Below are 23608 nucleotides of genomic sequence, written 5' to 3'. Positions count from 1 at the left end.
TAAGCAGAGATTTGGGGCTTAGTGTTGATTTTCTGTGTTCAGTGGCATAGCTAATTTTCAGCATTCCTGGATAAAAAAAATCTCCAAGGCAAGGTTTTCCATGGGTGATTTCTTTACCAACTTCATTTAATCTTCATTCAAATTTAATCTACTTTGTATCAGTCATGGAATGGAGACTGTTGTTACTCTAATAGCATATATCTTATTATTTCACTTTGTCAAAAAAAAGAAAGAAAAAGGAGAAATTATGCAACCCATTCCTGAAAGGTGGCAGGAATCCATCTACAATTACAAATGAAGTCATATTTTCCAACAGACCCAATTTATACTTTCAAATATGATATTTTCCCTTATGATTGACTTTTAATTGGCTGTGAATCCTAGTGTGTCAAATTCCTCTAGCTTCACTGCCCAGTTTACGTTATTCTCTTATGAACATTAAACATAACAAAGTTTTATACCTTGGTGGAACTAAGAATTCAAAGAAGTCTCGAGAGATTGAAAAGGGTTGCCTGCTCCAGTTCATCCAACAAGTTGGTAGCAAAGCTGAGTGCATGACTTGTCCTGCTACACTCTAGCACCGAGCTATTTCTGCTGTTCCAGAATTCTAGGAAAGTCGATTTAAAGAAGGCCTTTATAAAACTCCTTTGTAAAGAAAAAAAACAACAGTAATAATATAAACAATAGTAATAATATTACCCTATGTCTTAATTTTGAAGCTGTTACTTTATGTCATTTGGTGGTATAATATATTAAAAAAATTAAAACACTGGTAAAAGTATCTTAGAGCTGCAGTTTCGTGGTCGTGCAACCTTTGATACGTCAATTGTCAACAGCAACCCCAGAGGTTGTCATGTCTCAGACACTGTACTGGGCATGTAACGGGTACACTTTTAATTTCTCTTAACAATATTAAAATACAGGAATTAGAATTTCCATTTTACATTGAAATAGAACTGAGGCTCAGAAATAACACATGCCAAGATGCCCAAATCTGCCAGACACATGGAAGGTGTCCAGTGGCAGTTGCTTTTCACACAGTTCCTTCTCCCTCCCTCCACGGCTGCATGGGACCTCCAGGGCAGGCCATTTTCATCTCTACTTTCCTGATAGAAAACAGACTCCTAGAGGTTAAGCAATTTGCTAAATTTAAGGAGTAGGTTAATGGCCCAGTTAGCTCAAGTCTACCTCAGGGAAGGATGAACACAGATCTCCATGTGAGAGTTGTTGATACTTGTCAAGGGTAATAAGACCCTTGGTTGAGTTCAGTGTAATTAATGAGGACTAGAAAGTAAAAAAATATATTTTAGTTTGGATAGGGTTTAAAGTCTTGTAGAAGAACATTTTTTTTTGGTAAACTATTTATATACATTTAATATTGATATGTTTTATTAAAGTAATATTTTAAAGATCCAAACAATGAAACCAAATTCAGATTTGGAAACTGAAATTGCTGTCATATGAGAATACAGGAGTAATTTTTTTCATTCAAACAGTAGCTATTAAGTACCTACTGTGTGCCAGGACCGATGCTAGCTGCTAGGGATGCTGTGAATCAGACAGTGGTCTCTACTGTTATAGAATTTGGAGTCTAGCTCACGTTTCCACTAATGTCCCATTAACCAGCTAATATGTATAAAAGGTTAAAAATATGATAAATGGTGCCTAGGTCTTTTAGCTAATGGTTTGGGTAAATAAGATTACTCTGTTCACTAGAGGCAGCTCTCAAAACGGCATTTGTTCAGTTGAGTTGTGCCAGCTTAAACTGTTTTGTTTTCCAGCTCTCAAAGGGTGCCTGACATATAGCACCCATCCTTACTCTCTGAATTCAGAAAAAATTAGAAGATGTAATAAAAGTGTGGCTGATGGAACATCAAATATCATCTTTACTACTGATGAGGTCTAAGCTGACAGACATGCTTAGTGTGTTTAACTGAACTCCAAAATTAGGCCAATCAGCTACCTAATCACAAGCAAAGATGAGTCAGGGTGGGGTTCCTGTGGAGGCCTCCCTGTGGGCAGTTTCTTCCCTAGAAGGAGAAGGGTGAACCAAGTCAAGGATGCTCCGTTTATTCTTAGATTTACCAATTTTATAAATTGTTTCATCTTGTTGGAGAAGAGTGAGTAATGAAAGAGAGAGGCCAGGAATTAAACTAATCAAGCATCCTCCACAAGAACACGACCTCGAGAGTGGGGCCATTGCTTCCCCTGTTGGTAGAAGTGTGTACTGAACACGTGTGGGGATGGCAGGTAAAATAACAAACGCTAAAACAGGACAATAATCTAAGCTTTTACACTGGATGATGTTTTTTTTTTTTTTTTTTTAAAGATTTTATTTTTTCCTTTTTCTCCCCAAAGCCCCCCGGTACATAGTTGTGTATTCTTCGTTGTGGGTTCTTCTAGTTGTGGCATGTGGGACGCTGCCTCAGCATGGTCTGATGAGCAGTGCCATGTCCGCGCCCAGGATTCGAACTAATGAAACACTGGGCCGCCTGCAGCGGAGCGCGCGAACTTAACCACTCGGCCACGGGGCCAGCCCCTGGATGATGTTTTAATATACTATTCACTCTAAGGTCCTAGATGTATTGTCAACATACTTATTCTCTCTATATAGATTATTTATTCATAGATTATCCATAACCTATATTTTAATTTTCAAGTGACTTTTTTTCTCCTTTCTAACACGTGACCACCTGATTAAAATGTCAGGGAAAAATAGCCGTGGCCTTGAAATCAGAAAACCTGGATTTGTATCTTTGTCCTGTTCCTAAAGTTGTTCTGTACCTTCTCTGGATCTGTATTCTTAATTCTGTAAAAATGAAAGGGTATGCCTAGATGATCCCAAATGTCCTTCCCAACTGTCAAATTCTGGAATTATTTTTGGTGTCCTCCTCCTAGGTCAATTGATATGTATCTAGGAAAGCAAACCAATTGTAAATTTAGCCTAAGAAAAATATGATTATGGGAGATAAGAATGCTGATAACGACAGCTCTTTCTTTGAACTTCTCTGGCATTTATAATTTACAGCACATAATTTTTAACTTATTGTTATTCTAAATTATTTCTCCATTTCCTGTCTGTTCATGTTCTTTCCAAGTAATACCATACATGCTCTCATCATGTTCTTCAGAGCATAACCTATAATAGACTATGTAAGTCATACTAGAGTGTTCTGGGTCCCTAGGAAGTATACAATTAACAGTGAACTTTTTCTCTGTTAATTCATTTAAGGATGTTTATTTTGGAGGATTGCTGTTTTCAAACTTGGCTATAACTCTCTGATTTTATTTCCATCTTTAACAAGCTTGTGTTCAAAATAGGAGTTCAATTACCACTAATATCATTAAAGCTAGTAAATCTGAAAGCTGAAGATGAAATTTTACATATTCGTGTTATTCACTCATTAATATATTTCATGGAGTACTCTTTAGTATTTTATTATGTGTCTCTGCTTCTGTGTGCATATATATCTCAACATGCATATGTATATGTGTGTGTATCTCTATCATCTCTCCATATCTAAATCAGCTATATCTATTTTCTCTGCTTAACAGAATGCCAATTTAAGAACTTACCAATTTAATGCCAGAAAAAGTTAATATTATTTTAAAAAGTCAGCAGTTTGGTCCTATGTGTTCGTGATGAAATGTAACACGTGGTCAGTGTATCCTCATGAGTTTGGCATGCGCATTGATCTGGTGTCTTTTCCAAGGTATGGCGTGGAGCCCCCTGGTTTGATAAAGTTGGAAAAAGAGATTGAACAAGAAGAAACCCTCTCTGCCCCTTCTCCTTCACCTTCTCCGTCATCAAAGTCTGCTGGAAAAAAAAGCACAGGCAACTTACTGGATGATGCAGTAAGTACAACTGGGCTGACTTCCTCTCGGCACTTAGAATTTTCTGAATTTCAGAACTCATTCTGTACCATCTCTTACCAGTCTAACCTTTACCTATTTCAATTTCATTGAAATTCATTCTAAAATCCTATGCAAATGTTTGTAGCCCTACAATTCGTTTTGAGATTCAAAACTGAGCCAGTCATTTAAAATGAAGTGGCACTTAATTCTGCTGAGTAGTATCTAAAATTATAGGATAATAAATCAACTTCCTGAAAATTGTCTTTGGAAACACTTCAGCCTTGTAGTTTTTGGTTCAGGGTTCCTCATTGCACAGATAAGAAGCTGAGGCTTGAGATCTTGAGGCTTGTTAAAGAGGGGGAGCAAACTTACCGCAGGGGAGAGAGCTGCTCTCTGGTGCCGCCTGCAGTGGGCAGGGTTCGGCACCGTTTCAAGTGCTCCTGTTATCTGTAAGGCAGGCTTCTCTTGGAGGAAACTGAAACTTAGAAGTTGAATCACCTGCTGAGGGGAGGAGAGGCGCTTGGATTCCAACCCAGTTTTGTCTGTCTCTGAGGTCCCCAGCCCCCTACTTAGCAGAGTCCTTGAATCACAGTCTCGGGCAGCTTAGATTATGTCCTCATAATCACAGAAAACAGTTTCTAGATGTAAGAGCAAACAGGATGAATTCAAACTCTCTGGCTACCTCTGTTGTCTGTCAAGTCGTTCTTGGTTATAAGTGGCATGTTTGATTGTGTGTATGCATTCACTTCCCTGCACATGTATTTTGAGTGCAAATGTAAAAAATTGCTTATGTGTTTTATAGAAAATGGTAACCTCAGGAACACTAGACTGAAGTATAGCTCACATACACAGGGAGGTCCTTAGAAACCGGCACCAATCATCACACCAGCTCTGTGAGGCAGGCGGGACTGCAAAGGACAGCTGGCGCCTAGCTGAGGGGTCCTTCTCTCAGGCCTGAGCTGAAAAGAGCTTGGAAAATGGCCAGTCGACACTATAGGATGCAGAAAGAGAGATTCCCCCATCTTTTTGCTGTCCTCTATATGACAGTATAACCCATATTGCTGACTTAGATGAAAAGAAATATAACAGTTTCTCTGAAAGATTGAGAATTCCCATTTCTGCAAACTCCAGCTTAGCCTGTTGCAGTATCTTAGTCAATAACAGTTTAATTTTCTTTTGTTCAGTCTTCTCAGGAATTAAAGAATAGGCAGGGCATTTTAATATAATGCCACTGAAAGGGATTTTACAATCAAGGACTGTTTTTAAGGGTAGGTCACATGCATTGCTTGTCATAGTATTTCATTTTTACTTTGAAAGGAAATTGAATAACACTGTATTAATAGATGTGGTGCATTATATATTGATGAGAACAATTTTTCTTCTCTCTTAATTATATTTTTTGATTCAGCTTGCTTTAAGATGTCCCTTTAGTCTTTCTCTTGTAACCGTGTTTCTCTGGGGCTGCTATACTTGATCTCGGTCCTTTTCCTCTCAGCTGTCACTTCCATTCACTTTCTGTAGTGCATTATAGTTAGCATTCTGGCCAACATCACCCTTACCCTCCTAAGGAAGGAATTACTGAATCAAATGAATTTTTTTCGTCCTCAAATTGTGATGCCACTTTCTGCTGTTTGACACTGTTGACCACTCTTTTCTTGAAATTCTTCTACATGAATACTATTGCTACCAGAATGACCAACCTAAATGCAACTCAGATTTGATTAAAAGTATATGGGGGTTCCCAGTAACATCCAGGTAAAGCCCAAACTCACGTAAGTGTCACATAAGCCCTCCATGTTCTGGCCCAATGTGTCATTCCCGACCTTTCTGCCTCTGGACTCGTTTTTGCGTTCAGATGTATCCATCGTGTACATGCCTGTTAACACCAAATTCCTAAGGGCATTTTATACCCTGGGTTTTTCCTCACTTGCTTTTCTCCCCATACTTCTGCCTACTTATCTTTTAATCTACTCTTCAACACTTTTCCATCTTTTAAAATTCAGGTTGTATGGCCTCCTATATAAAGCTTTTCTTGGCATTTCTCATCCCAGGTAAAATCGACAAACTCATCCTTGTACCCCAAAGATTTTTTTATATATTTAATATGGTATTTACCTTATTGGACATAAATACCCATTCTTTTCTAGGTGCAGTCCTTGTTCTCAAAGACGAGGACCATATTTTATTAATCTATATCCAGCGCCACGCTTGTTGGATAAATGATCAACGTGGGTAATTAAAGTTCAAAAAAGCTTCTCCCTTTTTCTGTTTATCTGGAAAGGCCGTGTGCTCTGGAAATACCATGCGCTCTGCTGTAGCTTTGCAGAAGGCAATGTTGCCACTTGAAGCCATTTACATGAACCTGGGAGAAGTAGCTAGAATGGTTCCCTTTTCTTCACCAGCCTGTGTCATGTGTGGCCACCCCTCATCCTTGAGAAGGAGAGAAAATGACAGGGGGGAGAAGTGGGCAAAACAGCTATGAAAGGGATTTTGGAAATGTTTTACCAAGACTGCAGTTCAGGAGAAGTGGAATGAGACAGATACCCTCTTTAAAACAGCAGGACTGTGACTCTGTGGTCGTTCTCCCCTCTCCAAGTTCTGTTCTCTCAACTGGAAACAATGAAGGGGATTTCAGAAAAACTTCAATCCCCTTTAAAGTTTACCAAACAAAGTGTGGGAACATAATCATCTGTTTAGAAAGGGGTTTTATTGAATGTAGGAAATGTGCAACGTGGATGTTTCTGTACTATTGCCCTGTGGAATCCTATGTTCTGAAAGTCTTTAAACCAGCATTTCTCAAAGGATGTTTAATCAACACTAGCATTACCAGATGCCCCACTGGGAAAAGAATTCCGTGGTTAGGCTCGTTTGAGAAATACAGCTTACCGTAGTCCCACCTAGAGTTTGGCAGTGCACTTTGGCATATCAAAGGCGCTAGTGAGTTCCATAATAAGATCTTGTGTAACCTGGAATTTTCCAAACTTGTTTGCCGACAGAAGTCTCTGACAGTCTCCTTCATTCTCTGTTGGGGAAATTGCCATGAAATATTTGAATTTGGTTTAAGTGATAGTTTTTCACTGAAGTGTTTTAATTCAGGGACAGTGGAACAGAGAGAAAAATAATTTGAGCCTCACTACTGGTTTAAATCAGAGCTTCATCTGTCAAATACAAAAAGGAAATAGTTCCTATGGCAACCGCTTCACTGCATTTGAGGCATAGATGGCCCTGGGAGTTGAAATTCATGGACTTCATCAGGTGCTTTAGGATAGGACATAACAGAGATTGCCTGCAAAGTTCCTGTGTTTAGTAACTAATATTGGCTATTTCTACTCTGGCAAAGTTATGATTTGCATCAAAAAAAAAAAAAAAAACAGAAGAAAAGAAGGAAGAGAATAAAGAGGAGTAAAATAAGAAAACAAAAAAATAGAGTAAAGAATAAAGAAAAAGAAAACAGAAATTTAGTAAGAGAGGCAATCCTGGGTTAAGATATCACATTCCAGTGACCACTTTCAACAATAACTGCCAGTTTTGAAACTTGAAATATTTCCTCACATTTCCTTGTTTGCTACTTAGGGGAATTGTGGAAAATTGAACAAAAAAATAGGTGACCCTTTATGGGGAGAGTACATCCCGCCTTCTTTTATCAAGATATCATAAAAGGAACACAGTGGAGTCCATTCAGATGAATGTATTCTCCAGCTGTCCTGATAGATGAGTCAGTGTGATAAAATGGCGGGTCGGGTTTGGTTCTCTTCTTTGCGTTCCCTCCTGTGGAGCTGGTTCCCACACAATGAGCTGAATACAACTAAGAAACTGTTTTTACTTTCTTCCTCTTCTCCATCAACTTCCTCAGTCTGGGGATGAGAGATAGTATAATTCTGAGTAATCAGGCTCCTCTTGAAATCCCATTTCAGCAGAAAACTGGCTGGGTTCCTGGCCCAAAACAGAACACCTGCCAGACTGACTTTTCCCAAGGTAACGCAAGAAGCACAGATGTCATCAGTCACTGTGGACTTAATAGTCTGTTTCCACTGCCCACAGTCTCGTCTCGTCTCGTCTCTTCCACTTCTCCCTCCACCTCTCAAACAACTACAAAAAAACCCTTGATTATAAAAAAAACAAGTCCATTTTCAAAGCTAGGTAGGCATTAGAGAAGGGCAGGCCACTTGAGAAAATGCATCTTGTACTTTACTTCCTTTGGTACCAACAGTTTCTGTGTTTTGTCTGAGAACGCTTCAAGATGGAAATGTTTTCCTACATACTTGTGACTGTCATTTCTGAGCAGAGGAACCACTTGAACACCAATTTACTCTTTGCTCAATTACCATGCGGCAGTGAAGCTGTGCCAAACATGGCTCTCCTAAAGTTCAGGCCATGTGCTTTCAGGACGCTGACTGTCTGACTTCCTTCGGGATGGCCAAAGCCCTTCTCCCTCACTCCTTTCCTCCCATCTCTTCCTCCCTCCCTCCCTCCTTTCTTTCCTTCCTTCTTCTCTCATGGAAGCCCTTATTGTGGTGGTAAGGAAAACTGTACCACTTCTAGCAATGGTATAAATAAAACATAATTTATATATATATATATATATATATATATATATATATATATACACATTGATATATTTTTTAAACATTTTTTAAATACATATAGAAAGAGATATACATTAGAGGAACATGGAAAACAGCACACATTTATTGGTCCTATGACTCCACCCCCGCCCCAAATGTGGTTCTGCCTTATGGAAGGAAAGACACTACTGTTACCCAACCTTTGTTCTTGTTCTCTTATCATCATCTTGTTCAAGAATAGCCTTCACAAAATCCCTAGGGACAGAATTCTGTGAATACTGGAGGAGTGGGTGGCTGTATCTATGAACCAAGTATCAAATGGTAGGATAAATTCAGAACTCAAAGACATGGGCCTCATCCCTAACTTAATGACATTAGGCAGTTCCCTCATTTTTCCGTGAAAGTCGTCACTAAAATTCTTTGAATCCAGTCTTAATCTGTTGCTCTAATTTCTCCCTGCATCCTATATAGGTCCATGTTCTTATTTATTCAATGTGCATTTATTAAACACATATTATATGCCATTAAAGCATTGTGCTTTATTTTAAGGATTTAAAACTATTTTCATGAAATACTATCTTAACCCTTAAGTAACTCACAATCTAGCAAAGAGACATCAGGGTTAACCAATAACTGGGCCAGCCCGGTGGCACAGCGGTTCACACATTCCACTTCTCGGCGGCCCAGGGTTCGCCAGTTTGAATCCCGGGTGCGGACATGGCACCGCTTGGCAAAAAGCCATGCTGTGGTAGGTATCCCATGTATAAAGTGGAGGAAGATGGGCATGGGGATGTTAGCTCAGGGCCAGTCTTCCTCAGCAAAAAGAGGAGGATTGGCAGTAGTTAGCTCAGGGCTAATCTTCCTAAAAAAAAAAAAAAAAAAAGAAAAGGTTAACCAATAACTGGGATATAATTTGCTATGATAAAAATAAATACCAAGAACTGTAGCTTTCTATGTTGGCAGAATTGGGGATCAAGGGACTGATGAAAATACGTATCCTGAAATTGGTGCTCTTTGCCCCCCAGCAATAGTATGGGTTCTTCTCTGGAGGTCTTCACTGAGGCATAATTGTATAGTTCTTAAGTTTTGTTTCAAGATTCTTCCACCCTTTCTTGCTTTCCCTCTAGTGTCTCATGCTTCCATACCTTCTGGAACCCCTCTTATTCAAGGGAAACCAAGCTATGTTAGTCCTTTACACCAACATGCAAGTGAGTTCGTGTGTTACTCTTCCCACAGATTTGCTCAGTAGATGCTGATTAAAGTCAGACATTGAATTATTTGAGGGGATGACTGAATTTCTTTGGTGATAAAACTCTAGGAACCATATCTTTGTGGAAGAAAGAATTTGAGTGAGAAGAGTCCAAGCCACTTCCTTCAGAATCTAAATTTGTTCTGTCCAGGTTCTCAAATGCAGGTTGCACATTGTTTAGATCTTTCTTCCATGGAAACTTTAACTCAAAACGCAGGAAATTATTGTTTTGGATTGTCTGGTTGGTTGGTTGGTTAGTGGAAGAGAGGACAGTTATGAGACACAAGATGGCAGGTTCCCAATAGAGGAAAATATAAACATACACCTTATTCCTAAAGACCTAAAATCATGGACTACACATTTTCTTCTAATAGTCAAAAGTATTTATAAGCATTGTTAGCACATCATTTAGATTATGTATTTGTTAAAGAGTAGGGAGATAGAGAAAATAGAGATAAAATCTGATATTCAGACATGGATTCTACAAAAAGCATGTAACTTGTAAGATATTGCCACAGAAGTAGGTTTTGGTAGGTGGAGAAATTACTGAGATGGAGTGAATTGCTGGGTGAGTCTGGGTGAATTAGAGATGACTTCTTAAAGAAAATCTTGGAGTTAAAAATAAGATGAAACAATAATCTCATTAAAAAATTTGTTTAATTCTTATTTATTTAGAAAATGAGTAAAATTGATATCATTAAAGTTATAATGAGGAACATATACTCCATGTTAACATATGTTCTATTCTAGTTTTCAATATATTTCTCTTGGCAACCCAATGTACGTGCTCTTTTTAATCCTCCAAAATTGAGAACCCAGTTCACCATTCCTACACTGCCAAACGATTTGCTTGTCATTCTCCTCCAGCATCATTAACATTGTCATCATCCAGCTTGTGTCTGAGTGCAGTTATTGGCCTTTGGAAAAGGCCTTCAGGACCTGACCTTGACATTGCTAGGATTTAATGTGATATTTCTGTGCTCACATCATGTCCATAGTCTGATACAGAACAAATTTCAAGCATTAATGGTCCAGAGGCCTTTGAACTCACGGAACAAATTAATCTAAATACGACCTAATTAAGGAGAATGAACTTGCTGCTCTTCTGTTTCAGGTGAAACGGATTTCTGAAGATCCTCCTTGCAAATGCCCGAACAAATTCTGTGTGGAGAGGCTCTCTCAAGGAAGGTACCGAGTGGGAGAAAAGATCCTCTTCATCAGGGTAAAGTTTTACTTTTCACTTGATATCTTGTCCTTTATGAGAATATTCAGGACTTGAGTTTGAGATTATGGGGGAAGCATGACCAGTGACTAAGCAGGAACTTCCCTTATGGTGCTTACAGTTGGATCTGAAGATACGAGCTATGAACATTTTTTAACATATCATACATAAATCCCTCTGAGGGCTAAATAAATAGAACTATCATTTTCTCTTTACATGTACACAAACACAGGCACCACATAGATCACAGAGTTCAAATAAAATGAGGAAAAGGAAAAGATGAATTCCTTTTTTGTTGATACATTTTGTTTCAAAGGAACTCGTCCCCTCCCAATGGGACACAGAAATAGTCTTCTGCCCCGGTCTTCCACATCTCAAGTTTGGGAAATGATCATTCTATTGGTCCTGGTAACTTTCAAATGATTTGAACATGATTTTTCAAGAAGTTTGGGTTATGAACCAGAGTGAGGATAAGGAAAGCTTATTACAATAGCATGGTTAAATGGTGACTTCCATTTCTCATTTAGTTTTCTGGGTTAGAATAAAGAAATGTGGACCTGTGCCAATGAAGGATTTGGTGGTCTCCGTCCATTTTACAGTCGTCCTAAATAAAAATCTGCCTAGATATCAGGAACAGTGTTAGAGTGTAATTGGTGGCTCAGTGAAGGAGCATTTCAGACCTTCGCTTATCATCTGTTTTGTTAAATATCAAGAGAATTTAACATTTCAGGTTTGCGACTTTTCCTAAAACCAAGAATTCTTCTTTTCAAAAATAGGAAATTGAAAAAAATAGCACTGATACCATCCTAGAAATCTGCAGTAAATAAGTATTTTTCTACTTTATTTTTTTAGTCATTCCCTAAAAGAACAGAGGTTATTCAAAGGAGATGTATTCTCTTCTCATTTCAATAAGTTAAAAATGTCTTGCTTGTTACTTGATTTTGTAGAACAGAATGATTTGAATGTGTATGTTTAGGACAATCAATGCATATTCTTAACAATACTCAAATCAGTGATGGCCCGGTAGAGATTTTGTCAGTGTAAAGTTTTCTTAGCTTCAACTTTTGACTGAAACTTATTTATATAAAAAGTTTTATTTAAGGCTCTGCAGCATGTTATTTGAAGAAAAGTTTTATCATAATTAGCCTTCAGAAAGCAATGCCAATCATTTTGTATTTTAATCTAATTGTAGGTCTATGATTATTGATTTAAAAAAATTTCCACATCATAATTGCTATTTTGCTTTGGAATGGCAAGGAAAGGAATATAATGAAATGTTGTTACTAGGGGTTTGAGACCAAACTGAGAGAATGTCCTCACTAGGATACACAGTTGCCCCAGTCATTGCTTGTTGCTCTCTTGTTTTTTATTACAAGAATAACATATGTGTTTATTTTAGCCAAGCTGCCTGCTTTTGCTATAGTACCTTAAAAATAGTGATTTCGTATCTCCACAGATGTGTTTAAATTTTACCTGGTTGACCTTTCTCAGTTGAGAATCAGGCTCCTTTAGACTATTAGGCCCTAGAGCCTAGAATCCAAACACAGGGTTTTATTTATTTAAGCGAGTATTCCTTTTTATAGTAGACGTGTTGACGAAACACATGACTAATAAATGTGTACTTTTTCCTCTAATGTAACCTAATATTTTGAGGCAAAAATGCATATTATGTATGTTTATTTGTCTCAGGTCTTCCATATTTAGTCAATTGTCAAAGAATTTGATATCTATATTTATGAATAACAAATTTAGGTAGTATTTCATATTTAAGATGTTTTCCGATCTTCCATTTTTCTTTTCAGAAAATTGTTTCCTTTTGGTAAAATCTATCTATGTATTGTTTATAGATTAATTGAGATTTGCTGTACTGCAAAACATTGCATCAAATTCCTTAGTCTTAGCATTTGAATTTAATATCATTAACACAGCACAACATTTTGTACACACTCAGTGTCAGACTTCCAATGTTCCAGATAAGACTGCAGTAACAGAGAGAACTGTAATGTGGTTATTCACTGAGTGGCCTCACAAGTTAGGGCATCAAGCTGCTGTGACAGGTGTTTCGGATCCATGTTTTAACAAACTTTAATCATTCACCTTTTCTCATTTTTGCACTGTCCACATATAATTCGTACTATTTTTTAAAACAGACTTCACTTTAAAATTGACCTATTTTTCAAATTTTAATTTTTGTAAAAGGAAATTTTCTATCACTGCCTAAGTTGGAAACTAAAACTATTTGTCAAAAAAGGAAAATATCCATTAATGTGTACTCATTGCCATCGTTATTCTTCAGCTTGCCAGGGGTCCATTTCCACCCAGATGGAGTCAAGTGATTCTAAGAAGGCCCCTCTCCTTGTCTCTGGTTGTCTCTAGAAGCTTTCTGCCTTCCAGTCCCTAGAGTTTTGGGAACTGAAAATTCACGGGCAGGTCACATGCACCTTTCATTGCTCATTTTTCCCCGATTTCCTCCTCTACGATGACTTTGTTGTTAGTACTGTCTAGTGGATTCTGACTCTTAGAGACCCCGTGCACAGCAGAGTGGAACCCTGCCCGATCTTTTGCTCCATCCTCTCCCCTTCCAGCGCTGTATCAGATGATGCTCCGCTGCTGTTCCTAGGGTTTTCATGGCCAATTTTTTCAAAAATGGCTGGCTAGGTCCCTCCTAGTCTGTCTAGTCTGGAAGCTCTGCTGAAACCTGTCCACCACGGGTGACCCTGCTGGCATTTGACATACTGGTGGCAGAGCTCACAGCAACATGCAGCTGCCACAGTATGACGGCCCACAGATGGATGGTGTGTTTCTCTGACCAGAAAATGAACCTGGGCCGAGGCAGAGTGCTGAATCCTGTTAACCACTAGACCGCCAGGAACCCTACGTTGCATGGATGAACTAGAAGTGTCTCATTGATGTGTACACACTTTGGCTGGCACTTTTGATTTGTGACAGGGACTATATTTAATTGATTGTCATTCTGTACTAACTCATTGTAAGGAACTGGCAGTTATTACTCAAAAAAACTCAGAGGTATTCATTTTTTGAATGATCATATGATTGTTGCTGCTAATATCTTAACTTTGTTTCTTTGAACACCTGGATTAAGCAGTAAGTGCACATAGTCAGATTCTCCAGCATACCAGGGGAATGGTCACCTCACAGTGTCTGCATTGCAGTTCTGGGTTCAAGTTTGCATTTTTAACATTGGCATATTTTAAACTTTGTCATATCTCTTTTATTTATTTATTTATTTATTTGGAGCAGAAGATTGTCCCTGAGCTAACATCTGTGCCAGTCTTCCTCTATTTTGTGTGTGGGACGCTGCCGCAGCATGGCTTGATGAGCGGTGTGTAGGTCCACGCCCAGGATCTGAACCCTTGAACCCTGGGCTATCGAAGAAAAGCATGCAAACTTAACCTCTACACCACTGGGCCAGCCCTTGGCATATCTTTTTTTAGGCTACCAAATATGGTCATATTTACTACATAATACATAATAAGGAGATGCATTTATACATGTTATTCTATAAAATATACATACAATGAAATATACATGGTGTCTTAGCATTTATTCCTAGTTCTCTCCATCCTGAGAACAGCAGTGTTTTATATGGTGAAAATGAACCTGTCCATGCAAAGAACAATTTAGGGTCCTTTAAGACTGTGAAGGGCTGGCCTGGTGGTGCAGTGGTTAAGTTTGCATGTTCCACTTCTTGGCGGCCCGAGGTTCGCTGGTTTGGATCCTGGGTGCGGATATGGCACTGCTTGGCAAAAGCCATGCTGTGGTAGGTGTCCCACGTATGAAGTAGAGGAAGATGGGCATGGATATTAGCTCAGGGCCAGTCTTCCTCAGCAAAAAGAGGAGGATTGGCAGTAGTTAGCTCAGTGCTAATCTTCCTCAAAAGAAAAACAACTGTGAAGACTGTTGACTTAGCTCTTGCATAAAGGTGACACAATTACCAAACACTGACTCTGAAGAAACTAGCCCTTAGAAGGTCATAAATACAAGATTGTCTTAATAAGTCTGTATCTAACCCATTTTACTCTTGATTTAGTCTCCTCAGTATGAACCAGAGTTAACAATTTTATTGCTAACCAAATTCCAAGGTGTGTTGACAACAACCACTCACTTTACTTATGTCTGGTTTAATGGTTACTATGTATATGAACACATCTTCTCTTTATACATTCAAACAGATACAATAACAACAAATAAGAATGAAAACTGTAAGATTGTGTGCAGATTACAGAGAAAGAGCCCAGAAGCCATTTTCTGCAGAGGATATCTTTGCTATGCATCTGTCTTATCTGTGGGTTTCTAGAAACCAACGTGTGAATAGATACTTTGCCTACATGGCTATCTAATGTGCACTGATGTGGATGCATCTCTATGCTTAGGTAGGCATCTTCGTTTATGTGCAGACGTCTCCATTTAAAGGTGAGGGATTAATCTCTACCCAAATATAAAGAATCCTTTAGTACAAGGAAAACCTCTGAGGTGTTTGACTGTGGCTTTTAGGCAAACGTGCTATTAATCCCTTGCCAAAATGGGAATTGTCTGGCTTCCAGCTTTTCAAAAATAATTTCTCAAAGCCCTACTTTCACCCTGCTCCTTCCAATGAGCAACATTGTTTTTGAACTGTCTGGTGAACAAGCGAACTAAATGCAGCTAATTTGTATCTCTGCAGTGCTCCCCTCCAAGGTATAAATATTTCGGTTATTTTTCAGTGAGTTTTGAATTTGGACAGTGATGGTGAAACCTCCTTGCTGATTTCTGTGGTAACAGATTTGGGTATTACCATTTAGCCATGCTATGTATCTTTGAAATGTAAATGGATGGATCTCAGGCCTAATGTTATGATTTTGAGGAGGAGAGAAATGAGAATGTTCCTTTGTTCTTTTGTTCATTCAGTTAGTTGGTATCTACCGAGGCTTCCAGTGTGAAGATGTCAGTTGGCGATATAAATCTATATAAACTTGTAGAAAAGGTTTTCAGAAATATGTCTTAGATGCCATAAAGTGTCGATACTATTTGATTTGTCAACCTCAATTTGAGGATGACAATATTCTATGTCAATAGTCTGACAGTAACTTTTGAAAGGGATCCCCAGGTAAGCAGCATCAGCATCGCCCGAGAACTTGTTAGACTTGCGCCTCCTCGGGCCTCACCCCGACCTCCTGAATCAGAAGCTCTGAGGGTGGGGCCCGAACACCTGTGCTTCAGCAAGCCCTCCAGGTGCTTCTGATGGGTGCGGAAGTTTGAAAGCACCAATCTAGAAGAAAGGAAGGACTATATGAAGGGACTCATTGTACAACGATGCAGTCGGAACCCCTGTGCATGTCTGATTGTGGAAGAATGACTGTACCCATTCAGATAGTAGAAATGACCATTTTGAAGACTTCTACATATTGTTGTGTGGAAATACGGAAGATGTAACATTAAGCGGAAAAAACTAGACTTTGATATTGTATTTACATATGAAAACACCTCTGTATAGAAATGATGCTATGTAATTATGATTAAGACTTGAAGGGAACACGAATAATAGAGAATAATTTTTCTTTGTTGAGGGCACAGAATTATGAGTAAGTGATTTTTTTTCTCTTCTGCATTTACTTCTGATGATGGCATTAGAAAACATGAACTCTTTAAAGAAGAGAAGTCAGCAACCTGATACGGTTGCAGATTTGAGAATAAATAAAAGGACTTTTAAAAGTTGTCAGGTTAATTAGCTGACTAATTTTTCCCATAATAAAATTAGCCCATTTTTCTGGTCCCTTACCTCAGCTTCCCGTCTTCTGGAAAATGGTGGGAGGTTTATTGGTCATGGTGTTATTCACCAGCAAGGACTTTGCGTTTTCTTGTGAACTTGTAGCATATTTTTCCCTGGATGAAGCTCTTACCTTTTCTTATCTTCCTTTACTATTTTATCTCCATTTTGGAAACTCACTCAGGTGTTTTGGGATAGCCCTAGGAAGCTTGCAAACATCTGGATAATGTCCCTTTGCTTTGCAGACCCCATCAATGAGCCACTTCCTTAGTTTTCTCTCTCTTAGTCATTAAAGCTTGAATCATTTGATATCCCTTTCCTTTAAGGCTCAAATGTAATGACATGCAAATAACCTATTATGATAAGCTGATCTGTGCTAATGCATGAAGCGGATGTAAATGGCTCTAATGAGTAGAACATCCACGGGGAAGATCTTTACACTCCACGTAGTTGCTCTAATGTTCTGGTTGTAGGACTTTCCAGCACAGCAGCAAGCCATTGGGGTCACCTGTTGTAAGGTAGCTGACTTTTTGTGCTACTTGCTTTGGGCACTAACATGATGAATACTTTTTAACTTAATTACAATTTATCACTACTCTGACATCGTACTTTAGCGTTGTTCAAAGTGTGTTCCAACGAATAATAGCTCCAGAAGATGTTCAAAGATATTATTTGTAAAGAGGAGTTATCATGATAAAGAGTTTAAACAGGCTTCTTTAATAACTCTTGTTATTGATAACTGACTCTGTTAGCCTCCGTCTGAGCATGTGATAGATCTTATTTTAACCTCTCAACTCGGCGAGGTAAATACTGTTGCCATTCCCATTTTACAGATGAGAAAGCTAAAACATGGAGGTTGAATAACTTCCCAAAGTTATCTAATGAGGGGTGAAAGTGGGGTCCAATGACCTAACTCTTGAGTTTGTGCTCTTTACCACTACGCCATACTGATTTATTTATCTGGGATTATCTGGGATTTCTTGGAGGGTTGAATATACTAGCGTGATCTATTAATCCCTAGAGTGAGATGTACTACGTAGCATTTTCCAAATGTGTCTGACCATAGAAATGGCCTTTCTCCCACCTTTTTTTTCCTGGAGCATCATCCTGGGCTAGCAGGTCATGAAAATGTACTTTGGGAGATATTATAATTAAAGCAAATTAAAAACATAATTTGCAACCATAAACTTATATTGAAATGAAAGTTCTCTACATTTTGCCAGGGTTAAGACCCATATATATTGAAGCACTGGTAGGAAATATTGAATTTATACTCATTTTTACCTTCAAATTCCATTTGGAAATTATGATTCAAGGAAACAACTGGAAAACCTTTAAAGGAAAGACAGCTAAAATTTAATAAGTATCATTGGTGCCAGGCATTTTAGCAAATGCTTTAGATACGTTGTCTCACTGAATGCTAACACACAGCTGGGAAATCGTTTTTATCCTTTTGTTACAGGTGAAAAGACAAAGTCTTAGAGAGGTTAAGGTCTCAAGTAAGTCATATGATAGACAAAACTGAGGTCCTGCCTCTCAAACCCGTAGCACATTCCACTCCAAGCTGCTCCCTGTGGCATGTCCGTTACATGCAAATATTTTCTTCGTCGGCTTAGTCCCCTAAAAAGGACCTGAATGTTCTTACAATATATTTAAGGCTCAGCTATATAGCAGGGCTTTCCTTAGACCATTTTTATCTTAAAATATTCAGAATGCAAAGGGCCTTACAGTTTCATACTCTTGCATACTCAATAGTGCCTACTGTAAAGAAAGGGGTATAATGTGTTTGCCTGGCTGTATTCTGATAGCAATAAAAATTATAACAATATTTATTAAGTGTTTACTTGTATACCAGACACTGTTCAAAATGCTTTATACGGCCTGTCTTGGTTAATAGGCAAAACTAATTAGAACTCTGTATATCGTAAGATGTATTGTCATCTGTCCTGATAGCTTTTTAATAGAAGTCAGAAGATAATTTTTCTATATTGCCAGTATAGTCTGGTTGAGTCTTCTTGCTAATAATAGATATTTTTTCAGTGGATTGATATTATTTCAGGACATTTTATAGCAGGTCTTCACAGTTGGGTAAAACCATATGAGGTTCGATGCTAACTCTCTGACAGTTCAGAGTATTTTTTTTTTCACATTTTAACAAATGTGACTAGTTAACGACCCTAAAGAAAAGACAACTAATAATTTAACTGGAAGTCGGCAAAGAGATTTGAAACATTATGGAGTCACCTTCTTTGTACTTCTTTTGAATTAAATCATCTCAGATCAATGGAAAGGTCACACACACTGTTATTGATTCTTTGTAATTTTTTCTTTACCATAAAAATCCTTCAGAGTTATACCTGTGTGGTAAAAATCAACCCATGTAGCAAACCAAGCAAGAGAGGCACCAGAGCTCTGTTGCTATAGCAACCCAGCCTAGCAGTGTCTTCTGGGACTCCTCTAAGGGAAGGTCGAATGATAGCGAGTGATATTACTTTCTTTTCTGCTTTTATGACACATATTGATTTACTATGAGTAACAAGGATCCTGGTTCAAATTGCATACCTTTCCTGGTAATGAAAAATGGGCTGTTGTGTAAAAATGCAAAGGAGTTTTAACAAGCAGCAAGGGGAGTAAAACTTCCATTTATCTTAGTAGAAATGTGGCACCGACAGCCATTATTTAGCAACTGAACGTCAAACATTCATTTTTTGAATAACATGAATATAAACCTTTCATCTAATTTAACAATTTATGGGAGCAGCGATTACGATTTCACAACTACCTAATGGCTTATGTTTGTTTCTAGGAAAAAAGGCTGGCCTTGTTTGCCTCTGATGTGTGTAAAATCTCAGACCACAGATACAGTGCTTGAATTCATGGTGAGAGAAACACGGCTGTTCTTAGCACACGAATATTTCCAGACTGGCTCCCTTTCTTTGCCTAACTGCCTCAAAACTAAATGTTATTCAGGAACAACATTTAAAATATATTCAAATACTTGAATTTCAGATTTTAAATTCTTTTTTTGATAATATTTTTGCTCCATTAAAGACACTCTGATTTGTTTGTAATTTATTCATGTTCAATGAGGCTGGGCTAATAAATAACATGGATATAATTTACACTTTCGTAACACATCTCTCAAAGGACTTTTCAAATGTTAATAAGTCCTCTTAGCCTCTTCTTTTCAAGAGAGGCATATACCTAGGATGAATGGAAAATAAACAAATAGAATTAACCATGGCTGTAAAAAATTCAGCTGATGCGATATTGTCTTTCTGAGATTTATCCCTTGACGCTGAAAACCTTTAAATATAGAAATTTGAAAGTAGACTTTGTCCGAGATTACACCCAGCACTATAGTTGACACCACTTTTGAAAGGAAGAAACAAATGCAATTTGATATCTCTTATAAGAATGGAAAGATTGGCTAATATGTCTGGGCAGTTCTCTATATTCTTATTTGAATTACAGAATTCGCTTCTCCTCCTGTTGAATTGTTAAGAGGTATATCAGTGTATTGAGTGGGAAGAACAATAAAGAAATGAGAGCTCAAAACTGAAGCTCCTTTTTCCTGAGAATTTGCCTCTATTGACCCATTAGCGATGTGTAGATTTTTAAGAATTGTGTCTACCTTTCACCTGCCCTAATAAACATTCTACTCATCTTCAGCTGGATTAGCAAGGTTTACCATGCCTTTAAGTTGTGCAATACATGTGTGACTGTTTTACCTGGAATCGTTTTCTTTTGCCACTGCACTGCATCTAGAATAAATGGACAATTTTTTTTCACTAGCTACAAATCAAAATTATTTAAACTATGGAGGCACTGGAAAGTTAAATGGCTTCCTTGAGGAAATGCACAGGTCCTGTGATCTGCATTCCCAATTCCTGCATTGCTGTAGCCTTCCTGCCATTAAGATAAACGTGTTGTGTGTGTGTGTATGTCTTGTGTCTGTGTGTGTATATGTTACTGCCCAAGTGAGCTCATCTGCTCGCTGCGAGACATGCCAATAGTCAGGAGGCAAGGTGGTAAGAGAGAAAGGACTTCATTACAGCTTGCTAGCAAGAGGGAAGATGGCCAAATCATGTCCGAAAGAACCGTCTCACAGAACAAAGACTACAGGCCAGTTATATGGGGCCAGTCTCAGGTTGGGGTGTGGGGGGGGGGGGGGGGGGTAGGTGGCTGGTCTCTGGGTGGGCCAGACATCTGCTCCCAGTACCTGATAGTCTTGTTTTGCTGGATATGCATCAGAGAATGGAGCAGCTGCCCCATATCTTTCAGTTGTCATTGACGATGGCTATCTGCATAGTCTCTCCGCCTGGGGCTCATCACATTCCTAAGGAACTCAAAAGAACAAAAGTTATCATCTTAAAGAAGCTGGCAGGGGCCACAAAATCTACAGAGCATGTCTGGGCTGGTTATTCAGAGGTCATTTAAAGTTACAGTATGGTTTCTTTTCTACAATATGGCTTCCCTTATGTCAACTTTGTGTTGAGCCGGGATATGTGTGTACATACACATACCCCTGTGTATGTGGTGAAAAAGCACAACACTAGAGAGTGGAATTAGTCCAATGATTTGGCACTTTGATTTTAAAAGAGATCTCAAGTTGATTTTTCCGTGCTTGAAATTTAAATCCCTAGTAAAGAACTTTGTGAGAAAAATAAACCATTTATTCTGTCTCTATTTCTTTACACATTCTATTTAACACTCACTGAATGTTTTCTGTGTGTCTGGTGCCTTTCTAAGTACCTTCCTTGGATTCTTTTATTTAGCCCTCACAACTCTTGGAGATAGGCACTGTTGTTATCTCCATTTTAACAATAAGGAGCCCAAGAGGTAGGGAGTTAAATTACCTGCCAAAGGTCACACAGCTCTAAGAGTCAAAACCTTTCTTTGAACTCAACATATCTGATTTCAGAGCCCACAGTTTTACCTATATGCTCCTCAGTCTATTTCAGACTGTCTGGTCTTTTGGTGTGTCACGTTGTGAGTGCTGCCGCCCAACCTTTCCACGTCTGTTAATCATGGACCCATACTTTATGTGTGGTTCCTAATTTACTTATTCCTGGGCTAGTGTGCTTTGATGGCATTTAATAGCCAATCCCTGTTGGAGAGTCAGAAGAGAGAACGCAGGAAACAAAGAGTCTTACAAAACAATACCAACTCCCCCCCAAAAAATTCAGAGAAACCAACCAGAATCATTTTCACATTGTTCAACATATTTATTGATTTTCTTTTCAATGTATTGACCAGACTTGAAAAGTCTTCCAGATGCAAAAATTTATTCTGGAAGTGAAGAAACTAAGGAATGTTCTCAATTTCCTGCAATTATGTATTTCCATTTCCAACTTGCTTTTATGTAGTTAAGGTTATGATTGTTAATTTACAGATCTTACTGCTGAAGAAACTGTAGATAATAGAGATTTAACAACTTTCCCAAGGTAATCTGGCTAGTAAGTGGTTGATCCAGGGTTAAATCATGTTTTAAATTTTTATATATTAAATTTCATGTATTGTAAATTTCACACAATAAAATTTCCCTTTGAAGTTTTTGTTTTATCTCAACATAAATGAAAACACTTAGTTGTTCACTGTGTTTTTGATTTAAGGATCATTTGTTTTGCGTTATAAAGTAGACATTACATAGTAATGTGAAATTGTAAAGTTTATAAGATTTTTCTTTTCCTTCCTTTGTAGTCTCCCCAACAAGAACATTTCTTGGTTTACATGTTCTATGCTGATATAAATGTGAATGATTTTTAACGATTAAAATACAAATGGTTTTTTGCAAAAGGGAAAGAAATGAAACAATTGTACATAATGTGTTGTATTCTTGAATTATTGATGAGTCTTCTAAGCAGCCACAAAATAGACCTGTGAAATATCTGTCATTATAAATTGTATATAATTCTCCCATGGGCTCAAGTTGCATAAACAGGATGCAGTCAGATTCATGAAGAATCAGACTTTGCAAATGGAGTCATCTTGCATTTGTATTGAAAATAGTCAAGCATGGTAGAAATTTCATCATTACGATATATTGACTATAATAGATTAGGGCTTATTTATTTAGTGGTATCTTTTTCATATAATCAATGAGTTAAGTTTCTTCATGACTTGGTCAATTTAGACCTTGCCTTGCATTTCTCCTCTAATACTTAACATTTTGAATTTCAGTTCCTCAGTGAAAACATGGAATCTTGGTCCTGGACCCAGCAGGTGCCTCCCTCACCTAATTGCCAAGCCTTTCTTTGCAGGAGCCTTACTGACTCACACAAATTTTAGTTCACTGGAATGGTGTGTTCCAATTTTATTAGTCAACATTTTCTTTTGAAGCTTGGATGTACGTCATTTTTGGATATATTCTGCCATTTCCTGCCATCTTGTTAGAAGCATGCTAAGATCTTAAGGAAATTTTTGTGTAGATTTTGGGAGGATCAAAGTACAAGAATTTGTGCTACTACGGCCTTAGAATATGTCTTCAATTTGCTTTATAATGAAAATCCTGATGTGACTGAAAAAAACAAAAAGAAAAATCCCAGCGAGTTATTTACAGATATTTTCCCTGTTTATCTGAAAGAACACCAGCAAGAAATCACAACAGGACAACCTTCCCCTTCTCCTGTTTGCATCTCACCATCTCTTTTACGCACTAGCTTCTCTTGCCAACTTCTAATCCTCCTGCACTACACCCATACCTTCTAACACTCTTGGCTGTTGTGGAGAAATCCCTTTTCTCTAGCCCAGAGTTCTTATAATCTAGTTTGTGTTATAGACAAATTTTAGGCAACTATAAACTCCACGGAAAAATTTATAGTTATTTGACTTATCCCTCTATAAAGGGCTTTTTCATCCTTTTTTTTTTTTTAAACAACCCATTCAATGTTTTATTTGTTCATTTTCCCAGAAACTGACACCTTGGTTAACAGTCTCCACTTGACTCT

General features: G+C 38.0%; 1 protein-coding gene across 4 annotated transcripts in view; it reads left to right on the top strand.

Moving 5' to 3' along the window:
- The window catches only part of GAS2 (growth arrest specific 2), a 126607-nt gene that overhangs the window by 64439 nt on the left and 38560 nt on the right, over positions 1–23608 (top strand). For 3 of the 4 annotated variants that reach the window (XM_046638498.1, XM_046638497.1, XM_046638499.1), the window contains exons 6-7: positions 3714–3855; positions 10784–10891. In XM_046638498.1, coding sequence (XP_046494454.1) covers positions 3714–3855; positions 10784–10891 — 250 coding nt within the window. Of the gene's footprint in view, positions 1–3713; positions 3856–10783; positions 10892–19464; positions 19588–23608 lie in introns of those variants that run through there. The other variant, XM_046638500.1, reaches the window with a different exon arrangement.

The sequence above is a fragment of the Equus quagga genome, chromosome 14, assembly GCF_021613505.1.
Source record: "Equus quagga isolate Etosha38 chromosome 14, UCLA_HA_Equagga_1.0, whole genome shotgun sequence".
In the NCBI taxonomy this organism is placed as follows: domain Eukaryota; kingdom Metazoa; phylum Chordata; class Mammalia; order Perissodactyla; family Equidae; genus Equus; species Equus quagga.
The sequence above is the reverse complement of the archived record's forward strand: the minus strand, read 5'-3'. Positions and strand labels throughout refer to the sequence as shown.